Here is a 25,760-nt window from a genome sequence, read left to right as displayed (position 1 = left end):
TCCCTGACTGCTTAATTAATGATCCAACACAGCGCTCATACAGGGAGCACTTTTCCCGATCTGTGAGAGAAGTGTACGTCTGCACACTTCTCTCTCTCCCTGCCGAATACCTGTGAGCTCAGTGTAGGCAGGAGAGAAGGCTGCAGCAAAGGACTATGAAAGTCGGGGGGAGGGGGGTTGTTAAACACACAGTTCTGCTACATGCGCGCTCACACACAGGCATAGACACATTTTTAGTTTAAGGTACATCTTTTAAATACCTCCTGCCGAAGGTCCTCCCCAGGATGCAAGACTAAAGCTGTGTACTGGAGGGACCTTCCATGATGTCACTGGTGAGAGGGGCCAAATGGGAAGTACAGCCTTACTCCATTATGTTTTTGCCAGATTATTGTCAGTTGGTGTATGTAGTATTACTGTCTGTGTAAGTTAGACATTGGCCCTCCACTTTATTACATCACCAGGGAAGCTTTAATAAGTAGAAAACTTTTTTTTTTTTTTTTGTCTTAACCTGAGGTGCAATTTATTGTCCAGTGCGTCTTATAGTGCACAAAATACGGTAAGTGTAAATGTTTTACATACAGTAAGAATAGTCACTTATTAGTGTTATGTAACTGAGATGCTTCTGTAAACAAATCCTACACACAGTTATGACTATGCTCCTAGTGTTAATTCCCTGCTTGTGTGACATCCAGCACTCTGAGCTTTTTGCCACTTTGTGTAGTACAGGACATCTCACATAACATGCATCTCATCTTTGCTGCTCAGGGGCTTTTTGCTCCCCTCTCTTTCTGGAGGGATGGTGTTTCACATGCTGAGCAGCAGATAATGCAGTCAGTGAGCTAAAGAATAGCAGGGCAGAAAAGGACTTATTATAGCGCAACTTTGCAAATTGTAATAGAAGGGGATGCAGGCAGCTGAAACTAGAGGCAAGAGAACGGTCTACCTTCATAATCGTGATGCCACCAACTCCCCATTCACCCTTCGTGTTCTTGCATGTGGCAGATGTTAGTCGTTCCTTATTTGTTTGTTTATTTTTTTAAATTATATTGTAAGATAGAAAACAGAAAAACTATATAACTATAGTTATTTGTGCATGATACATCCTATTAAAGCTCAATACGATGGTATAAACCGTTTGTTTAGAGGTGTTGATTATTTGGCAAGATGCTGTAGCTTCCTCTAGTGTATTGGCATATTACTCCCAGGAATTCACCTTCTGCTTGTTGCTAAAACACTTCTAAATCTGGCATTCTGCATTCCTAGCCAATGTCATAACTTCAAAGCAGAAACCGAAGAGCTTTTCCTTACGAATAAAATAAGATAAATACAGTATGTATCCAGTTTTAGTAGGTGTAAATTAGAACAGGCTTAGTTGCCGATAGCAGCCAATCAGATTCCAAGTTTTCATTTTGACAGCTCCTTTAGAAAATGAAAGGTGCAAGCTGATTGGTTACTATGGGCAAGTAAGTCAGTTCTACTGGGTGGGCCATTTATATGGATACACCTTAATAAAATGGGAATGGTTGGTGATATTAACTTCCTGTTTGTGGCACATTAGTATATGTGAGGGGGGAAACTTTTCAAAACGGGTGGTGACTATGGCGGCCATTTTGAAGTCGGACATTTTGAGTCCAACTTTTGTTTTTTCAATAGGAGAGGGTCATGTGACACATCAAACATATCGGGAATTTCACAAGAGAACAATGGTGTGCTTGGTTTTAACGTAACTTTATTCTTTCATGAATTATTTACAAGTTTCTGACCACTTATAAAATGTGTTCAATGTGCTGCCCATTGTGTTGGATTGTCAATGCAACCCTCTTCTCTCACTCTTCACACACTGATGATGTGTTTCCCTCTTTATACACTGAAGCTGGCACGTTCCCTGAGTTTTTCCAGCAAGATGGTGCACCACCCCATTATGGGTGTCAGGTCCGAGCATTCCTAGATGAACAGTTTCCTGGAAAGTGGATTGGTCGTCGTGGGCCAGTTGAATGGCCCTCAAGGTCTCCCGATCTGACTCCCTTAGACTTTTATCTTTGGGGTCATCTGAAGGCAATTGTCTATGCTGTGAAGATACGAGATGTGCAGCACCTGAAACTGCGGATACTGGAAGCTTGTGCTAGCATTTCTCCTGCGGTGTTGCTATCAGTGTGTGAAGAGTGGGAGAAGAGGGTTGCATTGACAATCCAACACAATGGGCAGCACATTGAACACATTTTATAAGTGGTCAGAAACCTGTAAATAACTCATGAAAGAATAAAGTTACGTTAAAACCAAGCACACCATTGTTTTTTTTGTGAAATCCCCAATAAGTTTGATGTGTCACATGACCCTCTTGCTATTGAAAAAACAAAAGTTGGATTCAAAATGTCCGACTTCAAAATGGCCGCCATGGTCACCACCCATCTTGAAAAGTCCCCCTCCCTCACATATACTAATGTGCCACGAACAGGAAGTTAATATCACCAACCATTCACATTTTATTAAGGTGTATCCATATAAATGGCCCACCCTGTACTTTATACCAGTTTGATAAATGACCCCATTAGTTTTTAAGGCCTCTTATAAAGCTGTATGGCAGATGATAATGTGACAGGTATTAATATGTACTATACTTCCCCTTTAACTCTGGCACCAATGCCATCCAGTCCACACTGTGCTCAGCCACCATGTATTGTCCTTTTGTGGGCGATGATGTTTCATCTGCAGTTAGGCAACAACTCGCATGCCACAATGGTGATGTCCCTGAAATCGTTCTTGAATATATCTTCATGGAATGTGGTATATGAGACCCTGAAGCTCATGTCGCTGAGATTGGGAATATGGTTGAAGGCTCAAAATATCTATTAGTGAAACAAGCTAAAACATAACTTTTAACCCGTAGGGTACCAGTGCCGTATATGAATGTGTCTAAAATCCTAGCACCATACAGCTACAGTACGTTAATCGGGCGGATGCAGGAGCTGTGCCTACCCGATCAACTGCAGGGGTCCGGCAGTCACTGATGGCCAGACCCCTGCTGTCACTGATGCCGGTGCATTAACCCTCGCAATGCTGACCGCGGCATGTGCAGTATCCTGATAGGTCCCGGTGTCCATCGGGTCCCCGCACTGCTGTGACGCTAGCTGGGATGGCAGCCTGATGCCTTCCTTAGGCAGCGTGGCTACCTTCCCTGTTAGCCTATGAGACCCAGCCCCCTGGATCTCACAGGAAGCATGCTGTAAGTGTATTACACTGGTAATGCACTTACAACCAATGCATTACAATACAGCAGTATTGTAATGCATTGTACAGGGGATCAGACCCCCAAAAGTTAAAGTCCCAGAGTGGGACAAAAAAATAGTTTTACACAATAAAAAATTAAAAGTTTCAAGTAAAAAAAAAAAAGCTTCCTTTTCCCAAAATAAAGTAAAAAAATAAAAATAGGGGAAAAAAGAAAAGTTAATTTATTGGGTATAACCGCCGTAAAAAAAAAAAAAAAACAGTTCCAAAACAACCATTTTTTGGTCACCTTCCCTCACAAAGAGTGTAACACCAAGCGATCAAAAAGGCATATGTAGCCCAAAATAGTACCACTCAAACCGTCAATTCCTCCCGCAAAAAATGTGCCGCTACCTAAGACAATGGCCCAAAAAATTTAATAAAAACTATGGCTCTCAGAAAATGGCAACACAAAAACAAAATTTAATTCTGTTCAAAAATGCTTTTACTGTGTAAAACCTAACAAAAAAAAAAATTTGACACATTTGGTATCGTTGTGTTTGTAACAACTTTCTCTATACAAATATAACATGATGTGCCCCCTCAGGTGAATGCTGTAAACAAAATAAAAAAATAAACTATGCCAAAACAGCCATTTTTTATCACCTTGCCTCACAAAAAGTGTAATACCAAGCGATCAAAAAGTCTTATGTACTCCAAAATGGTACCAGTGAAAACGACTCCTTATCCTGCAAAAAATGAACCCTACATAAGACAATCACTCAAAAAAAAACAAAACAAAAAAAAACTGTGGCACCCGTAAACCAATCCATCAAAATCTGCACTGCAAAAGCCATATAGTGCCCCTTCTGCTCTGAATCCTGCCATGTGCCCCTACAGCAGTTTACGACTACATATGGGGTGTTGCCGTATTCTGGAGAAAATGGGTATCAAATTATGGGGTGCTTTTTCTCTTGTTACCCCTTGTGAAAATGAAAAATTTGCGGATAAAACAACATTTTATTGGAAGAAACAAAAAACTTTTAATTTTTACAGCCAAGTGTTCCCAAATTCCGTAAAACACTTAGGGGGTCAAAGTGCTCAATAACCCCCATAATATATTCTTTAAGGGGTGTAGTTTCCAAAATGGGGTCACTTTTTGAGGGTTTCCACTGTAGGGGTACATCAGTCTCTTCTAATACAAAATTGTGCCTTAAAACGATTCTAGCAAAAACTGCCTCCAAAATCCATATGGTGCTGCTTTCTTTCTGACCACTGGCACGTCTCCATAGAGCAAAAACATTGATTAACGTAAAAGATCAACCCAAAAAATTTAATGTTAAAATTTCACCTCCATTTTCCTTTAATTCTTGTGGAACACCTCAAGGGTTATCAAAGTTTGTAACATCAGTCTTGAATTATTTGAGGGATGTAGTTTCTAAAATGAGGTCATTTATGGGTTGTTTCCATTATGTAAGACCATCAAAAATCACTTTATAACTTTAGATGGTGCTTAAAAAAATGGTTTTGAAAATGTTGTTGAAAATGTGAAAAACTACTTCTAAAATTCTAAGCCTTCTAACATTCTAAAAAAATAAAATGACATTTAAAAAATGATGCCAACATAAAGCAGGCATCTGGGGAATGTCGATTGATAACTATTTAATGAGGTATTACTATCTGTCTTTAAAGTAGAGAAATTCAAATTTAGAAAATTGTGAATTTTTTATTTTTTTTGTAAATTTGGGATTATTTTATAAATAAAGGTGAAATATATCAACTCAAATTTACCACTGTCATGAAGTACAATGTGTCCCAAGAAAACATTCTCTGAATGGCTTGGATAAGTAAAAGTGTTCCAAAGTTATTACCACATAAAGTGACACATGTCAGATTTGCAAAAATCAGCCTGGGATTTAAAGGGCTTCTGTCACCCCACTAAAGTGATTTTTTTTTTTTTGGGCTAGTGAAATTAGTTATATTGCGATATATCACAATATAATTGTGTTACTTACTTTGATCCAGCAGTTTCTGCAAAAAATGAAGTTTTATAATATGTAAATTCGGTCTCTAACAGCAAGTAGGGCGGCTACTTGCTGCTAGTTGCTGCAGAAATCCGCCCCCTCGTCGTGTTGATTGACAGGGCCAGCCGGGATCTCCTCCTCCGGCCAGCCCTGTCGGCATTTCAAAAATCGCGCGCCTCTGTTGATTCGGCGCAGGCGCTCTGAGATGAGGAGGCTCGTCTCCTCAGCACTCCCTCAGTGCGCCTGCGCCGATGACGTCTTCTATTTCGGTGATGTCATCGGCGCAGGCGCACTGAGGGAGTGCTGAGGAGACGAGCCTCCTCATCTCAGAGCGCCTGCGCCGAATCAACAGAGGCGCGCGATTTTTGAAATGCCGACAGGGCTGGCCGGAGGAGGAGATCCCGGCTGGCCCTGTCAATCAACACGACGAGGGGGCGGATTTCTGCAGCAACTAGCAGCAAGTAGCCGCCCTACTTGCTGTTAGAGACCGAATTTACATATTATAAAACTTCATTTTTTGCAGAAACTGCTGGATCAAAGTAAGTAACACAATTATATTGTGATATATCGCAATATAACTAATTTCACTAGCCCAAAAAAAAAATATCACTTTAGTGGGGTGACAGAAGCCCTTTAAGGTGAAAAGTGGCAAGGTACAGAAAGGGTTAATTAATAATATTTTCCAACCAAAACCTAATTAAAGGGAAGTGCAAAATAAACATGCTTGTACTAATATTGGTCCAGGACAAACCATACAGTTGTACAGAAATACTGGTACTGTGAACACAATGGCGTAATTTGGGTAAGGCTACATTCACACAGCCGTGAAAAAAAATAGAATATGTCCTATTTTTGTCAGTTTTCACAGCCAGACGGACCCCATCGAAATCAATGGGACAGTTTTTTTATTTTTTTTTAATCAGATAGTTTTTATTAAAGCGAACCTTTCACCTCAATTTCACTTTATAAACTAGCAACAGTACCTTATAGATCATCTTCAGTGTGTTCTTATACTTCCTTGTGCCGCTTTCATGCGCTGTATATGCCTGAAAAAATCGTCTTATAAAGTTATCATTTCCTGCTCCAACAGTCAGGCTAGAAGTCAAGGGGGTAGCCCTTCCCTCACCTCTGGCTGTACCTCCCCTGCCCTAACCCCGCCTCTATGCACTGTAATTGACAGCCGGCGACTAAGAAGTGATCAAAAAGTCACACGCACCCCAAAATAGTGCCAATAAGTAATCTCATCCCGCAAAAATCATACCCTACCCAAGATAATCGCCCCAAAAAAAATTATGGCTCTCAGACTATGGAAACACTAAAACATTATTTTTTTTTCTTCAAAAATGAAATCATTGTGTAAAATTTACATAAAAAAAATAAAAATAAGTATACATATTAGGTATCGCCGCATCCGTGACAACCTGGTCTATAAAAATATCACATTACCTAACCTGTCGGATGAATGTTGTAAATAACAAAAAATAAAAACGGTGCCAAAACAGCTATTTCTTGTTATCTTGACTCACAAAAAGTGTAATATAGAGCAACCAAAAATCATATGTGCCCTAAACTAGTACCAACAATACTGCCACCCTATCCCGTAGTTTCTAAAATGGGGCCACTTTTTTGGATTTTCTACTCTAGGGGTGCATCAGTGGGGCTTCAAATGGGACATGGTGTCCCATTTGAAAAAAAAAAAACAGTCCAGCAAAACCTGCCTTCCAAAAACCGTATGGCATTCCTTTCCCTCTGCGCCGTGTGCCCATACAGTGGTTTACGACCATATATGGGGTGTTTCTGTAAACTACAGAATCGGGGCCATAAATATTGACTTTGGTTTGGCTGTTAACCCTTGCTTTGTAACTGAAATGGAAAATCTGCCCAAAAAGTGAAATTTTGAAATTGTATCTCTATTTTCCATTAATTCTTGTGGAACACCTAAAGGGTTAAAAAAGTTTGTAAAATCAGGTTTGAATATCTTGAGGGGTGTAGTTTATAGAATGGGGTCATTTTTGGGTGGTTTCTATTATGTAAGCCTCATAAAGTGTCTTCAGACCTGAACTGGTCCTTAAAAATTGGGTTTTTGAAAATTTCTGAAAAATTTAAAGATTTGCTTCTAAACTTAGAAGCCTTGTAACATCCCCAAAAAATAAAATATAATTCCCAAAATGATCCAAACATGAAGTAGACATATGGGGAATGTAAAGTAATAACTATTTTTGGAGGTGTTACTATGTATTATAGAAATAGAGAAATTGAAACTTGGAAATTTGCCTTTTTTTTTTTTTTTTTTTGCACATTTTTGGTAAATTTGCCTTTTTTTTTTATAAATAAAATTATTTTTTTTACTTTATTTTACCCGTGTCATGAAGTACAATATGTGACGAAAAAACTGTCTCAGAATGGCCTGGATAAGTCAAAACGTTTTAAAGTTATCAGCACTTAAAGTGACACTGGTCAATTTATGGTGAAATAGGGCTGAGTCCTTAAGGGGTTAATATGGCTGGTGGGGTTCGCGATAACCAATATCCCCAAATATTTAACTTGATGAGCAACCTGTAATCGTCTGGACTGGGGAAGGAGAGTCATAGCAGATTCATCTAGCGGTAGGAGAGTGGATGGCACAGTTTTTAACTGCCATTAGACAGGAGTGCACCTGTCTAACAGCTGTTAAACAATGGGTACATTAGTGCAAAATGGCCTTTTGGGGGTTAAAAAAATATATTCACCTCATCCAGTTGCACAAGCAGAAGTAGGTGCTCCTCTCTTGATGCCAAAGGACCTGCGCTCAAGCCTGATGATGTCACCATGCACTCCCAGCGCTCGCGGCAATTTTTCGTCATGTAAATGAAGCCTAACGGTAACCTAACCCTGATGTACTCTTACAATGCCCTGATGTAGCATAAGGCCCTGAAAGGGGTGAGCCCCATCGAGTGACAGTAGCCACCATAGAGCTGGGACGGTAGCACTGTCAAGTACAAACAATAGGCGATGGGATCCTTATGGATCTATCCTAGGGATGAGAGAATCAATTTGTACGAATCATTTTATTCATCTGAATTAATTTTACCTCTGTGAGGGAGCGTCTTTTTACAGACTGTTTTCTAATATGCCTGCAGATTAACATGGCCGGACATTTTGTGCAGCCGTGATAATCTTCTGCATGCACAGTTACTGTGATTATGGGCACATGCACAAATGATCTGTCTGGTAAACTGAATCAGTGATTGTGCACGTGTCGCAAAAATTTGTTTAGCAGTGCAAGCAAACTAGTTGTTGCGATTTGGTTTTGATATCGCACATGTTTCGCATGTTTTATTTCTGTATTTTCTATCCCATAACTAAATGTACACTTTTCTCTTGTTTATTAGGTCGTTTAATGATACAGAGCGTTTCTGAACGTGCTGCACTTTTACCACCAGGACCAAGGTCGGATGGACAGTTCTACTCTCCCCCAGAATCTCCTGCAGGTAGGTCTATTTCAGCTATAGTTGGGAATCAACCTGAGCACTGTTTCATTTGGGAGTTACGCTACATGTGACTGCCGTTGACCCAACTGAGCAGTCCTGAGGGGTTAAATGTGGCTGATCACAGCGAGCAGTCATAGAGGCCGGGTATGGGATATGGCCAGCACCCGCAGCCTATGTTTGTATTCAAGAATTAACTATATTAATTGGTGGCGCAGTGGCCACAGTCCCTCCCTTCTACTCCCCCTCTTCTTAGTATAAATTGCAGCCTCCCCCACCCCCCCCCCCCTACTCTACTCTCCCCCTCCCAAGGTATGAAATCATTGGTGGCAGTGGCCCCAGGGTCCCCCCCCTCCTCACTCGTTGGTGGCAGTGGCACAATGGCAGCTTCTAATCGGTGCCCTAGCAGTGTAATCCTGTGGCTGCCTTGGTAAGCTCCCTGCTGCTGTGTGCACTATACACAGGGAAGCAGGGACAGTGTAAAGTCCTATTCACCCAAATAGAGCTCTATTAGGGTGAATAGGACAAGGGTTCTACCCTTAAGGGGGCTAATAGTTAGTAAATATAAAGGGAAAAAAAAGTTTAACCTCCCCCCAAAAAATATATATATCGTTATATCGCACATGCTTCAAATTATATTGCAATATAGAATTTAGGCCATATCGCCCAGCCCTAATTAAAAGCAATGAAATTTGCCGCGAAAATCCACTACAGAATGAGCATGCTCCAGTCTTGAAAATCTGTAAAATACTCATTTCTGCTGGTGTAAAATCTTTGCAGCATGTAGATATTAAAATTTGTACAATCTCATCCACGTGCCTGGTACTGTAATACACTGCAGATTTTACCTGCACAAATTCACAGTTAAAAATCCACAGTGAATCCGCCATCTCTCAATCCTGTGTTGGATGAAGAAATCAGCCGACTTTATCCCTATTGTATGTGTATGGCCAGCTTTAGACATTGAGTCTGTTTTTATTTTTTTTTTTTATTTTTTTTTTTACATGTAACTTTAGTGCGTATAATATTTTTCTGATGCCTTGATTTTGTCTTTGTTTGCAGATTCGGATGATGATGCTGTAGAGAAACAAGACAGTGAAAAATCTCTTATTGAGTAAAGTAAGAGTGTAATAATATTACTGTGAGACACTAAATTATTCATTACAATGTGTCACACAATACTGTATCTTTAACGACCCGTACGATAGTGATCTATTATGTATGGTGGTAGGCAACGAAGACCTCGTACAGGTACGCCAGCAAAAAAGGTTAAGTCCTTTGGCCTGTGGGAGGGAGAAAATAAAATAATTTTTCCAATCACGTGAGCAACTGCAGCACCAAACTTGTTATACATATGCATACAAATGTAGCATGCTGGCCAAATAAAATAACTTGGCAATAACTAGAGACAATTATGACAATTATGTTTCCCAGCTGGTTCAGGAACCAACAGATGGTCATACTGGACTTTCTGCTAACTTAGGGATGAGTGAACTTCATATTTTGAAGTTCGGGCTGGGGTATATGCTGAATTGCGTTATGACTTCCGTTACTACGGACCATAACGCAATTCCATAACTGAATACCTTCAGAGGCATTCCGTTATTCATTCCGTCATAATAGAAGTCTATGGCCTGCACAACGGATCCGTCCGGTTTCCGTTATGCAGGAGAAGACTCCAGCATAACGGAAACCGGATGGATCCATTGTGCAGGCCATAGACTTCTATTATGACGGAATGAATAACGGAATGCCTCTAAAGGCATTACGTTTTGGAATTGAGTTATGGTCCATGGTAACGGAATCCATTACTCAATTCAGCATATACCCCAACCCGAACTTCAAAATATGAAGTTCGCTTATACCTAGTACTAACCAATAGATCTGACAGAACAACAGATGTGCAGGTTGGAGGACACATAGGAAATAGTGACCATAAAATAACCTTCCAATTGTCATTCAAAAGAGTGTTTCTTCAGGGAGGCAGAAAAATACCAAACTTCAAAAAAGCTGCATTTGATCAGCTAAGAGAGGCCATTGGTATCACTAACTGGGACAATGTCCTCAAAAATAAAAATAGTGCCACAAAATAGGATATTTTTTAAAATTAAACTGTAATTGTGAGAGGCGCATACCTTTATGGGAATAAATGGGTGAGGAACAAGAAAAAACTATGTAGATACTGTAAATAGAAATGTAAAGGAAGCAATCAATAACAAAAAGAAAGCATTTAAATCACTAAAACATGAGGGTAGTGAGGAAGCATTGAAAAACTATAAGGAAAGAAATAGAATATGTAAAAGACAAATAAAAGCAGCCAAACTAGAGACAGAGATTCTGTCACGGTGGGTAGGATACAAGATACAATAAACACACAGAAAACCTCAAAACAAGCATCTTGGCCAGAAGCTGGGGATAAAGGTCACCTCCTGAAAATTCCCTACCACCTCTCCCTGGACTTCTGTGCACACATTCAGACCCTAAAGGTGGGAATCAATGTGCCCCCGTGCCTAAAGCTGAAGATTCCCTAAAGTCCCTAAGATGGTGGAAAGGGGGAAAGAGGCAGCCTGCTTCCTTAGGTTCTGGTGTCTCTCACAGCCTAGACAGAACACAAAAAGGAAACCAAAACCAACTTATCTTGTAGCAGAGCAGAAACTGCAAATCCACCTTTCCTCAGAGCAAGATAGACGCTATAACCCGCACAGGACACTGGGAAGGGGCCTAATTTAAACTCACACAAACGACCCCACCCAGTGCACCTGAAGGGAGGCGGATACAGCTCAACTCCAAACCCAAAACAAACAAAAAAAACTACACACGTGCTGCTAACCTGGCAGACCTCCGCACATAACCTGAGCAGGGCATGACAGATTCATTACCAAAGAGAGTAAAACTAAGGCTACTTTCACACTAGAGTTCCTATTTTCCGGTATTGAGATCCGTCATAGGGTCTCAATACCGGAAAAAAACATTCCGTTTGTCCCCATTTATTTTTTTCAGTCATTGGATGCGGAGCAAGACAGATCCGTCATGACCCACAATGCAAGTCAATGGGGACAGATCCGTTTAACTCTGACACTATCTGACGTAATAGAAAACTGATCCGTCCCCCGTTGACTTTCAATGGAGTTCACGAAGGATCCGTCTTGGCTATAACACAGAAGAGGATTCTTTACGGTAAGAGCAGTGAGACTATGGAACTTTCTGCCTGAGGAGGTGGTGATGGGGAGTTCACTAAAAGAGTTCAAGAGGGGCCTGGATGTATTTCTGGAGTGTAATAATATTACAGGCTATAGCTACTAGAGATGGGTCGTTGATCCAGGGAGTTATTCTGATTGACGTCGGGAAGGAATTTATTTTCCCCTGTAATGAGGAAAATTTGGCTTATACCTCGCAGGGTTTATTTGCCTTCCTCTGGATTAACTTGCAGGATAACAGGCTGAACTAGATGATCAATGTCTTTTTTTTTCAGCCTCACAAACTGTTACTAGACCTTTGCCATTAAACTGTTGTCCACTAGGTGGCGATTTATTAACATGTGTTTTTTTCTTGTAATACCCAGTGTGCATTCACACAATTTAAAAAAAAATATTTACTGGTGAAGTACTGTAGCCCTGAAATATAAGCACACATTGAAATTGTTTTTAAATTTCACATACTTGAGTACTGTAAAACAAAATGGTCTACTTAGCACACTCTTCTCCTTACAGATTGAAGGCATTCTACTGCAAGGAACCTTTTTGCAAAGAGTGATGCATTCATGGTGACAACAGAAAGTAAAGCCAATTAAAGCCTTTCAGTAGAGTACAGATGGGGATGCTCTCGTGGATTGTTCTACAAGGCTGCTTAAACTACTGTTGAAATTGCTGTGGGCACCAGTTAAAACTTACGTTTGTAAGAGAAAAATACAGTGCATACTTTAGTGCATAGCAGATACTATAACAACGCTGGCTTAGTAATACTATGTTGTAAAAGAGCCGAAAACTGGACCAACTTGTATTGTACTTTCCTGGAGTCCACAGTGTCTGATTTCAGTGCCTTTGTGCTCTCTATGATGCAGAAACAAGTGCAAACCTAAGGATGGGTTCTCTGGTGAGACTAAAACTGTGAAAATGATGTGGGATTTCATTACAGAATTCGCTTTTTGTCGTATTGCATCGTGCCATCATGTACATGATGTTTTATGTAGCAAATACTGACCTTTTTTTTAACATGTGGCACACTGGCAAGTAACAAAGAAAAGATTCAGTGTACCAATTTTCCTACACTGGGCATGACTTAGAGGGGTTGTTCAGTTGGCACCCTGCACCCCTGCTGATCAGCTGTTCTGTTTAGCTCCAACACCAGAAGTCTGCACTTGAGCTACAGAGCACCATCAGCTGAATGGAGGGGGTGTGGAGTAGGACAGGCCTTCACTTGAAAAAAGCTGGACAACCCCATTAAGCATTCATGTATTTGTTATTACTCCTTGCACAAACCTTTTTTATTAGCTGCTATTCTGATTTTGTTCTCCTCTTTATGTATATTGTGTGTTTTTGCATTGTCCCCTATTGTTTTTCCTTCAGAAAAGTTTCCTAAAATCCCACTCCAGATAATTATTAATTTTAGTTATGTACTAAGCACTTAAATGGTTTGAAACTATCAGCAGTGAAATCGGAACTATTGTTCTCAAATTAATAATTAAATAAGATGTCGCACTAGGAAAAAATGGACCCCAAATCGGTGCACCTGTGTATTGAGACCACTCACTCAATGCAATAGGTAAATATTAAACAGTGTGACAGGGCACTCAAGAAATCGTGACCACGTGGTTGATGCAGTTTGATATCTTTATTGCTATTATGAATAATGTTATTCAAACAAATCAATTGTAAAAATCGATAGGTGGATCGATAAAATGAATAAAAATGATCGTTTTACACAAAGACTCAGGGTAATATAGTGCAAATATCGACAGTCATAAAATACAATCTCTAATTCAATTGTTCAGTCCAATTTTAGTGTGTACACCTGGGTATTGATAAAGTCCAATCGAATATTGTTATGTCCCACTTCCAATTAAAGCAGCGTCCCGCTGAAAACGAAGTAGATAGCGGTGTCCCGCTATAAAATTACTTGCAAGTAAATTTTACCTTATATTGACCGAAGGTTCTCCAGACTTTAGACTTTGGATCCTCTCCTCTCCTCAGAAGTGTCTATGACACTGTGTATCAAGAGGTTTTTCCAGACGCGTTTAGGGGTCCAAGTTATTGCCCCTTCCTCAGTGGTATAACTATACCACTGAGGAAGGGGCAATAACTTGGACCCCGAAACGCGTCTGGTGCTACACCCCCCATCTTTATATTGAAGGAGCAAAGTACCCCAAACTGACCGATTTACAGACCACATTTGGAAGCCTCATTTGATGGGATATCTCTGTTATAACCGCCACTGCAGACTTTCCACCAATAGATTGAGATCTGGTGGGCTTGGCAGTTAAATCCAACAGAAACACAGAGTCGTCTAAGAAAAACCTCTTGATACACTTCGTTTTCAGCGGGACGCTGCTGTAATTGGAAGTGGGACATAACAATATTCGATTGGACTTTATCAATACCCAGGTGTACACACTAAAATTGGACTGAACAATTGAATTAGAGATTGTATTTTATGACTGTCGATATTTGCACTATATTACCCTGAGTCTTTGTGTAAAACGATCATTTTTATTCATTTTATCGATCCACCTATCGATTTTTACAATTGATTTGTTTGAATAACATTATTCATAATAGCAATAAAGATATCAAACTGCATCAACCACATGGTCACGATTTCTTGAGTGCCCTGTCATACTGTTTAATATTGTTCTCAAATTCTACCGATTTTATTCTTTGAGTCAGGCTTCTAAAAAAAAAAAAAAAAAAAAGCCCTAATGCACCAAAAAGGAGATGTTGGAATTAAATTAAACTGTATATGCGTGATTGTAATGATATATGTAAGAAGTAATTACAGTATTGGGCTACTTTCACATCAGCGTTTTTCCTTTCCGCTATTGAGATGTGTCATAGGATCTCAGTACTGGAGGAAAATGCTTCAGTTTTGACCCCATTCAGTGTCAATTTGGACAGAATGCATCGGAATGCATTCTGTTCCGTTTGGTTGCATACCCATGCTGGACAGAAAAATGCTGCAAACAGTGTTTTTGAGTTTGTCATGGGATGCGGAGCAAGATGGATCCAGCATGAAACACAATGTAAGTCAATAGTGCATGGCTGTTTTAGAGATAACGCAACCGGATCCGTTAATTCTATAGTGGCAAGACTCAGGGTCTAATCGGACCACACCTGTAATCATTTACATATCTGTCTGAGACATAACTGCACACTAAATTTTGCAGCAATCTGACATTTTTTTTCTGGGTGCATTTCTTTCTTTCTTTTTTTGTCGGAGTGTGTATATTTTAATATTTGCCATCCAGCAACGTCAGATTTGATGAATTTGACACATTCCTGTGTATTATTTTGAATAAATCAATTATTTAGTACATTGACATTTTTTCATGGCATCCAAAAATCCAGAAATTTCAGTAACTATTTCAGATTTTGTAAGATCATAAGTAGAAGACATAGCAGAATCAAGCAATTAAGAATTCTTTAAAAAATGCTAAGTAACATGTTTTGTGTTAGGCCTCTTTCACTCTACCGTATGGCTATTTCAGTGTTTGGTGGTCTGCTTTTCACGGATCCGTTCAATTTTTGTCCATTGTGTTTCCGGTTTTCCATATGGCATATACAGTAATTACATAGAACAGAACGGATACGGAAGACATACGGAGGCATTTCTGTATGCATTTCGTTTTTTTTGCGGGCCCATTGACTTTAATGGAGCCACTGAACGTGATTTGCGGCCAAATATAGGACATGTTCTATCTTTTCACGGAACGGAGATACGAAAACGCGGAAATTGAATTTATACGGACCGTATACGGAACTAAAAAAACGGCCCGCAAAACGGAAAAAAAAAGGTAGTGTGAAAGAGGCCTTAGAGTACCCATCATTTCAGTTTTTTCTCATAAATCAATAGTACCTGCAATGAAAATATAGAGAAAACTATACTTGGGTACCTGTCCTCCTACTGAGCTGATCGTGCACTCTCAATTCACTGGTAAAATCAGTCCAGAGAGGCAGAGATGACTATCGACTAACAGCTCACTGAAGGATGAGTTTACACTTGCTGCCTATAGTAGTCTATTGAGAGAGGAGGAGGAGTTGCTGCTGATTTTTAGGGTGTCCTATCTCCCCTCATTGCTGGATTCACATTAACATTGCCCATTACTGCTGGTCAATGTCCACCATGTGCTGTTCTTCCTGAGGGTTTTCCACAAAGAGATAGGCAACATCATATTGCATGATAGACCTCATAGCAGCTGGTTTCCACCCACACTGGAATTTCATTCAGGGGAAACTGACAATTAGAGATGGAGTCTGTGGAGGGAAAAACTGCTGGAAAATGCCAGATAAAAGTAATATGATGTGCTTATTCTTCATGTACACACACAGCCAATTCTGAACAGTCACAGGAAATGACAGTTGAGCCCTTGTTCACACGTCAGTTATTTGATCAGTTATTTCCATCAGCTTTTGTGAGCCAAATCCTGAAGTGGAGGCTACACAGGGATAAAGTGTAATGAAAAGGTCTGCAACTGTCCTGTGTTTTTGACCCACACCTGGTTTTGGCTCACAATAACTGATTGATTGAAATAACTGATAAAAAAAAAAACTGATGTGTCAACAAGGCCTAATCTTTAACATTTTATTGGACTTTTTCCTGAAGGTTCTCCCAAGTGAGGTTTTATACAGACATGTCCACCCTTACCTTTCCTCTTGGCTCAACAAATTCTGAAAGAGAGTGAGATGACGTTTTGTTTTTTGAGAAACATGATATAAAGTGTAGCCATTCAGTAGTTGTGTTGTACATTTCAGTTTGCAAGAGTTTTGATGTTATCTTGAATATTTTTCCAGAGAGATTGTAGTCATTAACCAATTTCAAGCAAATGTAAGGCCACATCTGTATTCTTCTTTGTCTAGTAATCCAAAACCTCTGATAATCTACTGCAGATTCTATTGATGTCATGTTGAAGGTTTACTATACCCAGATGCCCTATTCGTAGTGATCAAGGGCAATTTATAAAATGTCTCCCCTCACAACCTATAAGTGCCATATTATTTAATGAACCAATATGGTAACCTCCTTCTAAAAGAAAACTCTGCTTGGTTTTAGCATTAAATAAGCTCCCATAAGATCTTCTGTCTGCCACTTAACCCTTTTCTATGTGCCAGAATTTGGTATTGGAGTGTATAAGGCCATTCTGGGATGAGAATGGAAGCTCTATAGCCATAAAGACCCATTCCATAAAGGAGCCCATACAGATTTGATGAGTCATCCAAACCTGCCAATTTTGGTCGTACTGACCAACTAAGGCTGAGTTCACACATCAGTTTTTCATCAGTTTTTTCTATCAGTTATTGTGTCCTAAAAGCAGGTTCGGTGGAAAAAACACAGAGCAGGTTCAGATCTGTCCATTATACCTGATATCTGAGTAGGCTTCACTCCTGGTTTTGGCTCACTAAAACTGATGGAAATAACTGACCAAATAACTTGCATGTGAACTTGGCCTAACTAATATCCACGAGTGTGTCCCATCTGGTATGATGGATGTCTACATGGGCGAAAGATAAATCACCCCTTTTACCCATGACAAAAATGAGGGATGAATATATGTGCAGACCCACCAAGCCAACTGACGACACTTGAGTTATGCACTGCCAACGTTGAAAGGAGAAAGTGTTCACAATAATGTGTGATTAATATAACAATTAACTGAGAATGTCTCATGGCTTATTTTGTACAACTTTGGTTTTTAACACATTATTTTACACCATAATTTGTGTCATGCTATATGCTTGTGGTCTCTGCAATGTGAGTATAATAGAAACTTCTTACAAGCAGATGATTATTAAGATTTCTACTTTTGACGATGGGTAGCCCTAAAACTGTGTTCTGCTTTTTGTCACCTACACCTGTGTGTGTCTCCTACAAAACTGATTTGCCCAGTCTACAGTATCTATTATTGACAGCAGTTTCTGGAATTATAACTCGGGGCTACTTTTAACTAATGGTTATGATTTTCTTACATCATCAGGGTAGGTTGCCATTGTTACTGGCAGCATTACATCCCAACTAAATATTTGCATTAACTGTATGAACGAACCAAAGAACCTATCCCAATGTATTGTGAATGTAATATTTTTTACTTAAGCAGTTTTTTCTAAAAACTGCAAGTAGATATACAGAAATTGTGTTGTAACCTGTAGCAAGCAACTGGGCTTTCCACCTCATCACCACGACGGCTACTAGGAGATTGACCCATGACCTCTGTAGGGGCAGGAACAGAGAGAGGGTTTAAATCCCCCCCCTCCCACCACCAACACCAGTGTTTCCTGTCCCTACAGAGGACAGGGGCAGAGAGAGTCTCCCTGTGGGGAGATGAAGTTGCGTAACTTCCTAACACCTTACCTGGTGTTCCCCCTGCCCTCCTATGGTCTCCGTACTAACGCCGGGCAGGGGTGAAGGAGGGAGGCCTCGCTCCATTACTATATGTGAGCCTGCTCCCGGGTCGCGATCTCCCGCCGGGACTCCTTGGCTATCGCTGGGTGCGCGCCTAAAGCGCTTCAGAAAAGCATCAGACATCACTTCCAGTTGCGGAGGAAGTGACGTCATTCAGGAAGCGTCTCCAGATTCAAAAATTTGGCGCCAGCAAGTGCCGAATGTCTCTGTGGATACCGGCGTATTTGGAGTCAGCCGTGCAGTCATGTCGACTGAGCCCCGCTCCCCTGGAGATCCTTCTATGCCGCCTACCGTAAGTTCCCCTGTGGGGAAGCGCTTATTTGCCCTGTTACTGGTTTTTAGACACTGTACCAGGTTGCTTGTTCCTCCTCCTCCTCCACATCTCTGGCTTGGGGCTTCTGGCTATTATCTCCATGTATATTTATCATGGCTGATGGGGGTTATTCTTCCCAGGTCCCTAAGGAGGCTCAGAAAAAAATTAGGAAACAAGCTAAATGTGTGTCCTGCCTCAAACGGCTTCCGGACGACTACCGCAAGAGACTATGCAAGGACTGCATCTCTAGCAATATTTCTGAAGAACAACCTTCCTTCGTTGATGAATTAAAATCCATGATACATGAGCAAGTAAAATCCTCTTTATCCCAAATTTCCTCCTTACCCAGGGATCCACCTCCACCAAAAAAGCGAAGGGGACCTTCTCCTTTATCAGAACCGGAGGGGATAGGGGAAGAGGCTTCATCATCCAGAGCCTGGGAGGACGAGGAGGCATCCTCTGATATTGAGATTACAGAATCAGGAAATTTTGTTTTTCGTTGGAAGAGATGCCAGACCTTCTAAGGGCTGTCCGAGCCACTATTGGGGTAGAAGAAACCCCAAAAGCCCACTCTGTTAAGGACGAGATGTTTGGGGGACTCAGGGTTAAAAAGACCCGTGTGTTTCCAATTAATGAGAACATACGAGATATGGTGCTTGATGAATGGTCCAACCCAGAGAAGCGTTTGGGAGTGTCCAGGTCCTTTAAGAACCGTCTGTTATTTGACACTAACGAAGGGAACATTTTCAACGAAACACCAAAGCTTGACATTCAAGTCGCAAAAGTCAATAAAAAGACTGCCTTGCCCTTTGAAGACACCTCTCGGTTGCGGGACCCCATGGATAGGAAGGCAGATAGCCTTTTTTTAAAAATCATGTGAAGCGGCCATGTTTAATTTGAAAGCTAACATCGCAGCCACCTCGGTAGCAAGGTCGATAGGGGTGTGGCTAAATGAGCTAGAAGCTCACATTAGAGATAATACTCCAAGGGAAGAAATCTTGAGGTCCCTCCCTTTAATAAAGTCCGCCACAGCATTTATGGCAGATGCCTCGGCAGAATCTGTCAGATTTGCTGCTAAAGACGCCGCTCTCTCCAACGTGGCCTGCCGGGCTCTGTGGATGAAGAGCTGGTCAGGCGACAACACGTCAAAAATGAAATTATGCTCCATCCCGTTCTCAGGGGAGTACATCTTTGGCCCTGTCCTGGACCGTATCTTAGAAAAGGCTCCGGACAAGAAAAAGAGCTTCCCAGAGGAGAGACCCTACAAAAGGAAATATCCCTTTCGCGCCCCCACTAGCCAGAACAAATTCTTTAGGGATAAAGGGAAGTCAGGACGCTGGAGCTATCCGAAAGGGGGCAGGGGTAGAAATAACCCCTCTTCCCAAAATAAGTCCTCAGATAAACAATGACACCAAAGTCGGGGGGAGATTGAAGAATTTTCTGACTCCCTGCGAGTCTATGATGTCCCGGACCCAAGGGTTCGGGGTAATGAAGTTCGGATATTGAATCGAACTTTCTTCATCTCCCCCAAACCGCTTCATTGTTACCAATCCAAAGTCCTTCAACATACGCAGGAAGATTCTGCAAGGAATTCAAAGCCTTCTGGCGATGGACGTGATAGTACAGGTCCCATCAACACAGCTAGGACAGGGGTTCTATTCAAATCTTTTCCTGGTAGAGAAAAAAGAAGGCTCATTCCGTACGATTATAAACTTAAAAGCCCTGAACAAGTTCATAATTTATCGGAAATTCAGGATGAAATCCCTAAAGTCCCTGATTCCTTTAATAGGGAAAAATACCCTGATGTGTTCAGTAGATCTTCAGGACGCTTACTACCATGTCCCAATTCTTCCAGAGTCCCAGAAGTTCTTGAGATTTGCCATCCAAGACCACGGGGGTAACCCATCACTTCCAAATTACGGCCCTTCCCTTTTGGGATATCATCTGCGCCCAGAGTCTTCACGAAACTGGTGGTCGAAATGGTGGCCTTCCTGAGGCGCAAGGGATTGGTGATTATACCATACCTGGACGATTTCCTTCTGATTGGGAATTCAGAGAGCAAACTCAGAACAGACTTACTAACCTTCCTGTCACTCATCCAAGATCTAGGGTGGTTGGTGAACCAGAAAAAATCAAATCTTGTTCTGTCCAGCACTATACAGTTTTTGGGTGTCGTCCTGGATTCCCGGGCTCAACATACCTTTCTCCCACCAGACAAGGTCAAAAACCTCCAATTGAATGTTCGACAGTTTCAGAATAGAAGGTCCTGTCTCATAAGGGAAGCTATGAGTCTCCTGGGTCTTCTCTCATCCTGCATTCCGTCTGTCCCATGGAGCCAGTCCCACTTCCGATCCCTCCAGTTATGGATCCTCAGATCTTGGAACAAGCAACAGTCCTCCTTGGATCACAAAGTTCTGATCCCTCTAGCGGTGAAGACCTCCCTAGACTGGTGGAAAAGCACAAGCAATCTGTCCTCGGGGGTCGCCTGGGAGAAAACTCCCTACATTCAAGTGCTTACAGATGCAAGCAAAAAAGGATGGGGAGCGAAAGTGGGAGATCACTTCTTTCAGGGTTCCTGGATTCCAACAACCCGCTCTCAATCGTCCAACTTCAGAGAACTAGAAGCGGTCTGGAAAGCTCTGAAAGCTGCAGAAATCCTTCTCGTAGGTCGTCACGTAAAGATTCTTTTTCAGACCATACGACGACAGTAGCATACCTCTCTGACCAGGGAGGCACAAGATCGGAGAAGCTGATGTCCGTCGCGAGGAGAATCTTCAATTGGGCAGAGTTCCACGTGAGATCTATCTCTGCGATTCACTTGAAAGGGGTTCCGAATGTGGAAGCAGACTATCTCAGTCGCCAGTTAATAGACCATACCGAATGGTCTCTAAATCAGGACGTGTTTCAGGTTCTGGTAGAAAGATGGGGCTCTCCACAAGTGGACCTGTTTGCCTCCAAGAAAAACACAAAGGTACCAACATTCTGTTCATTGAACCCACGGGACAATCCTTGGGCGCTGGATGCACTCACGATTCGTTGGGAATGGGACCTCTGTTATGCGTTTCCACCCTTGCCTCTACTTCCCAGGATAATTCAAAAACTCACTCTAGAGAACACGACTCTAGTTCTAATAGCTCCTTACTGGCCAAAAAGGAGCCGGATCCCTTCCTTAAAAAACCTATCAATAGAGGACCCATGGCCTCTTCCTTCCAGGAGGGACCTGCTTCATCAAGGGCCAATTCTACATCCAAACCCAAGTTATCAACTTGGATCCTGAGGTCCAGAGGTTAAAGTCACAAGGGCTTTCTGACCAGGTGATATCTACCTTGAAAGCGAGTAGGAAGAAGGTTACCTTCTCGATCTATCAAAAGATTTGGAAGAGATTCTGTTCCTGGATCGGTAACCCTGCCCGAAACTTAGAGCCGCCCAATTTTCAGAAAATCTTGGACTTCCTCCAGCAGGGACTTGAATTAGGTCTTAGACCTTCCACCTTGAAGGTACAAGTCTCGGCCCTAACTTGTTTTTTTTATCAAGATCTAGCCAATCATCGCTGGATCAGAAGATTTATGAAAGCAGCTTCTCGCCTACGCCCCTCTCTAAAATCCCAGATCCCCAACTGGGACCTCAATACGGTGCTCACAGGACTAACACTTGCCCCGTTTGAGCCTCTGTCAAGTTGTTCCACCAAACATCTATCTCTAAAAACCGCGTTCCTGGTGGCCATCACGTCCGCAAGAAGGCTAGGCGAGATTCAAGCTCTGTCGATACAAGAACCCTATCTCCGTATCATCGATGATAGAATTATTCTTAAGTTAGATCCAGATTTTCTACCTAAAGTAGTATCGGATTTCCACCGTAACAAGGAGATAGTTTTACCTTCCTTTTGCAGTAATCCCTCTAATGATAGGGAATCTAGCTTCCACTCACTAGATGTAAGACGCTCAGTCTTACGGTACCTTGAAGTGTCAAAAGGGTTCCGTAGATCCAACAACCTGTTTGTCTTATTCTCAGGTAAGAATAAGGGTCTAAAAACTTCCAGGTCCTCCTTAGCACGGTGGATGAAGGATTCCATTTCCTATGAGTCCCAAGGCCTTCCTTGCCCCTCAAATTTAAGAGCTCACTCTACCCGAGCTATGTCCTCCTCCCAGGCCGAACGGGCCGGAGCTTCTCTTGAGGATATCTGTAAAGCTGCTACTTGGTCCAACATTCACACCTTTACAAGACACTATAGGCTAGACCTATCTAGTTCAGACTTGTCTTTTGGATGTCAGGTCCTTCAGGCGGTCGTGGTGATGAGGTGGAAAGCCGGAATTAGACTTACCGGTAATTCAGTTTCCACGAGATCACCACAACGGCACATATATTCCCTACCCTTTATTTAGTCTTACCTGGGAGGTTATGAAGTAAAACCCTCTCGACTTATTTTTTTATGTTCTCACCACTTATTTTCTGTCTCTGTGATTTTGGACACACTGGTGTTGGTGGTGGGAGGGGGGGATTTAAACCCTCTCTCTGTTCCTGCCCCTACAGAGGTCAGGGGTCAATCTCCTAGTATCCGTCGTGGTGATCTCGTGGAAACTGAATTACCGGTAAGTCTAATTCCGGATTTTCCATTAGATTTTTGAACAAATTGAGATCCAATTGGGTTTTTAAAGGTCACAGCCAAAATCGGCTCTTGAAAAAACAAGTTTGAGCTCAGATTTTCCACCTAGATTTATTTTACAAAAATATGGTTACTACAAGGAATTAAATCTGGCCATACAATGAAACATCCTGTCGATTTGCTCATCCCTAGCTATGTATTCAGTCTGCAAGATTATTAAAACAATTTATTTTGATGGAATGTACCTTTTAAGCAGCATAGACCACCCTCTGAAGCTATAATCATGGATCCAGAGAGCAGACATTTATGGTTCTGTATTCATACTACCTAGACTGCTTTACCAGTTCCTGCGATTAAAAATACTGACATGGAACAAACATTGGTCTCTGGTGAATTTCATTCCCTAACAAAATAGATGGTCTATAAAAAAACAAAAACTCTCCTGTGGATTTCTGTGGTGAACCTCTATAATTGTGTATCGTCTGACATCCTAACAGCATTTTGTTAGTGACTTAAAGGGGTATTCCAGACAAGAGTTTTCAGTAGGATACAAATTGTGTAAATAAAAAATTACAGAGCTTATGCTCCTCTCACCAGTCCCACAAAGCTACTGTTCCGACAGTGCCAGGTCCCTTAGTTCCTCCTGACATACCGATACAGAGGAAAATAGCTGGGAATGCTGCTTATCCAAATACTGTCTGAGACAGATTATCACTGCAGTCATTGATTCGCTACGTGGCATTCATAGCCATTTTCTGCCGTGTTGGGACAGGGGCAGGAACTAGAGTGCAGTGGGGACCCATACACCATCAAAACAGCAGTGGCTTGGGTTCGGTGAAAGGAGTATAAGCTGTTATTTTTTTCCCACCATTTGTATCTTACTGCATCCACTTTTATCTGACTGGAATACCCCTTTGAATTTTCCAGTAATCCAGAACCCATGTAGTACATGTATATCCTAATGCGTAAATCTGCTTTCAGAAAAAGTGCGTTCATAATAGAAACCAATCAGATCTCCTTTCTTCGGGACAGGGTTAAAAATAAAGGAGGCAAACGTATTTGTCGCTCTGGGCAACACTAACAATTTTTGTTATGCATGAGAAGCAGAGCATGAGATTGTGCTGAACAGCTCTCAAATATGAATGCTCAAGTTTTGAGTTCCTTTTATGCCAAGATTAGTTTTTATAAATAGCTGTCTATAATTGGGTCAACATGTGAAATATATTACTGGTCATTGACCTGAAGGCCAATAAAGAACATGTTTGTATTTGTCCAACTGATTTTCAAACTTAGGGGATTTATCTAACTGAAGGGGCTCTGAAAAATGAAAGGTGGAATCTGATTGGTTGTTATGGGCAACTAAGCCAGTTTTCCTTCATACGAGTTTTGATAAATCTAACCCTAAGTGTATATATCATATTGTTTTTTTCTGTTTACTCTGAATAGGTTAATCATTCTTTTCTGATTAATTTTATAATATACCTTTATAGAGACTGGATCCTTTTCTGAATTCTCGATATCCCTCAGAGATACACGATAAAATACTGCCTGGGATGGAGTGCCTGCAGAAAACCTCTGAGCTATATAAATATATAATATGATAGTTGGTTTAAAGAGGTTCTCCAGGAACTAAGAAAATAAAATTGCTGACCATAATTAAATGTTACTTTTATGATGTATGCATTCCCAAATTGTTTTGATTAGTTGTAATGGCTTGTTTTGTCTCAGGTGCAATCATTAAGAAAAAATAAAATGGCCACCATCCATACAAAACCTGTCCTAATCACACAGCAGGACAAGTTTTATTATTATAATATTATTTTATGCACTTATATAGCGCTACTATATTCCACAGTGCTTTACAGACATTAGCATCTAACTGTCCCCAATGGGGCTCACAATCTAAATTCCCTAACAGTATATTTTTTTGGGGAGTGTGGGAGGAAACCAGAGTACACCCACACAAACACGGGGAGAACATTAAAACTCCATTCAGATGTTGTACTTGGTCAGATTTGAAACCAGGACCCCAGCGCTGCAAGGCACCAGTGCTAACCACTCAGCCACTGTGCTGCCCATGTTACTTCACAACATTGATGTAGAGAGCTGCCTCATCCTCCTCCCCTACTTCTCAGGGATTATGAATCTGAATATGATGTTCAGAGGGTGGGAGTGTGGGTATTGAGCAGCAGTCTCCATTACCACAACCCCACATTACCAAAGTCTGTCCTGTCAATCGCCGCTGTACTTAATGTCTTCTAATGAACTCCATTTCCAGAGATTCATCTGAAGATCTTATCAGCTGTATTTAGGATCATAATCCCTGACGGGCAGAAAAGTGAGAAGGATGAGACAGATCTTTAGCTCAGTGTTCTGAAGTAACTTGTCCTTCTGTGTGATTAGGACAGGTTTTGTGTGTACTAATAGGACGGTGGCCATTGTATTTCTCCTAATGATTGCTTCCTAGAAAACGAGCCATTATACCTAATGAAAGGTATTTGGGAATATATTTATAATAAAGTAATATTTAAGTATTTTAA

At 41.2% G+C, this 25,760-nt stretch overlaps 1 protein-coding gene across 2 annotated transcripts in view; it reads left to right on the top strand.

Moving 5' to 3' along the window:
• Positions 1 to 13,104, top strand: part of STARD3NL (STARD3 N-terminal like) — a 54,298-nt gene extending 41,194 nt beyond the window's left edge. For both annotated transcript variants that reach the window (XM_044293624.1, XM_044293625.1), the window contains exons 8-10: positions 8,600 to 8,698; positions 9,758 to 9,814; positions 12,406 to 13,104. In XM_044293624.1, the coding sequence (XP_044149559.1) occupies positions 8,600 to 8,698; positions 9,758 to 9,813 (155 nt within the window). In that variant the 3' untranslated portion in view covers position 9,814; positions 12,406 to 13,104. The remainder of the gene's footprint in view (positions 1 to 8,599; positions 8,699 to 9,757; positions 9,815 to 12,405) is intronic.
• The last annotated feature ends 12,656 nt before the right edge of the window (positions 13,105 to 25,760 follow it).

Source organism: Bufo gargarizans, chromosome 5 (genome assembly GCF_014858855.1).
Source record: "Bufo gargarizans isolate SCDJY-AF-19 chromosome 5, ASM1485885v1, whole genome shotgun sequence".
Lineage (NCBI taxonomy): Eukaryota > Metazoa > Chordata > Amphibia > Anura > Bufonidae > Bufo > Bufo gargarizans.
The sequence above is the reverse complement of the archived record's forward strand: the minus strand, read 5'-3'. Positions and strand labels throughout refer to the sequence as shown.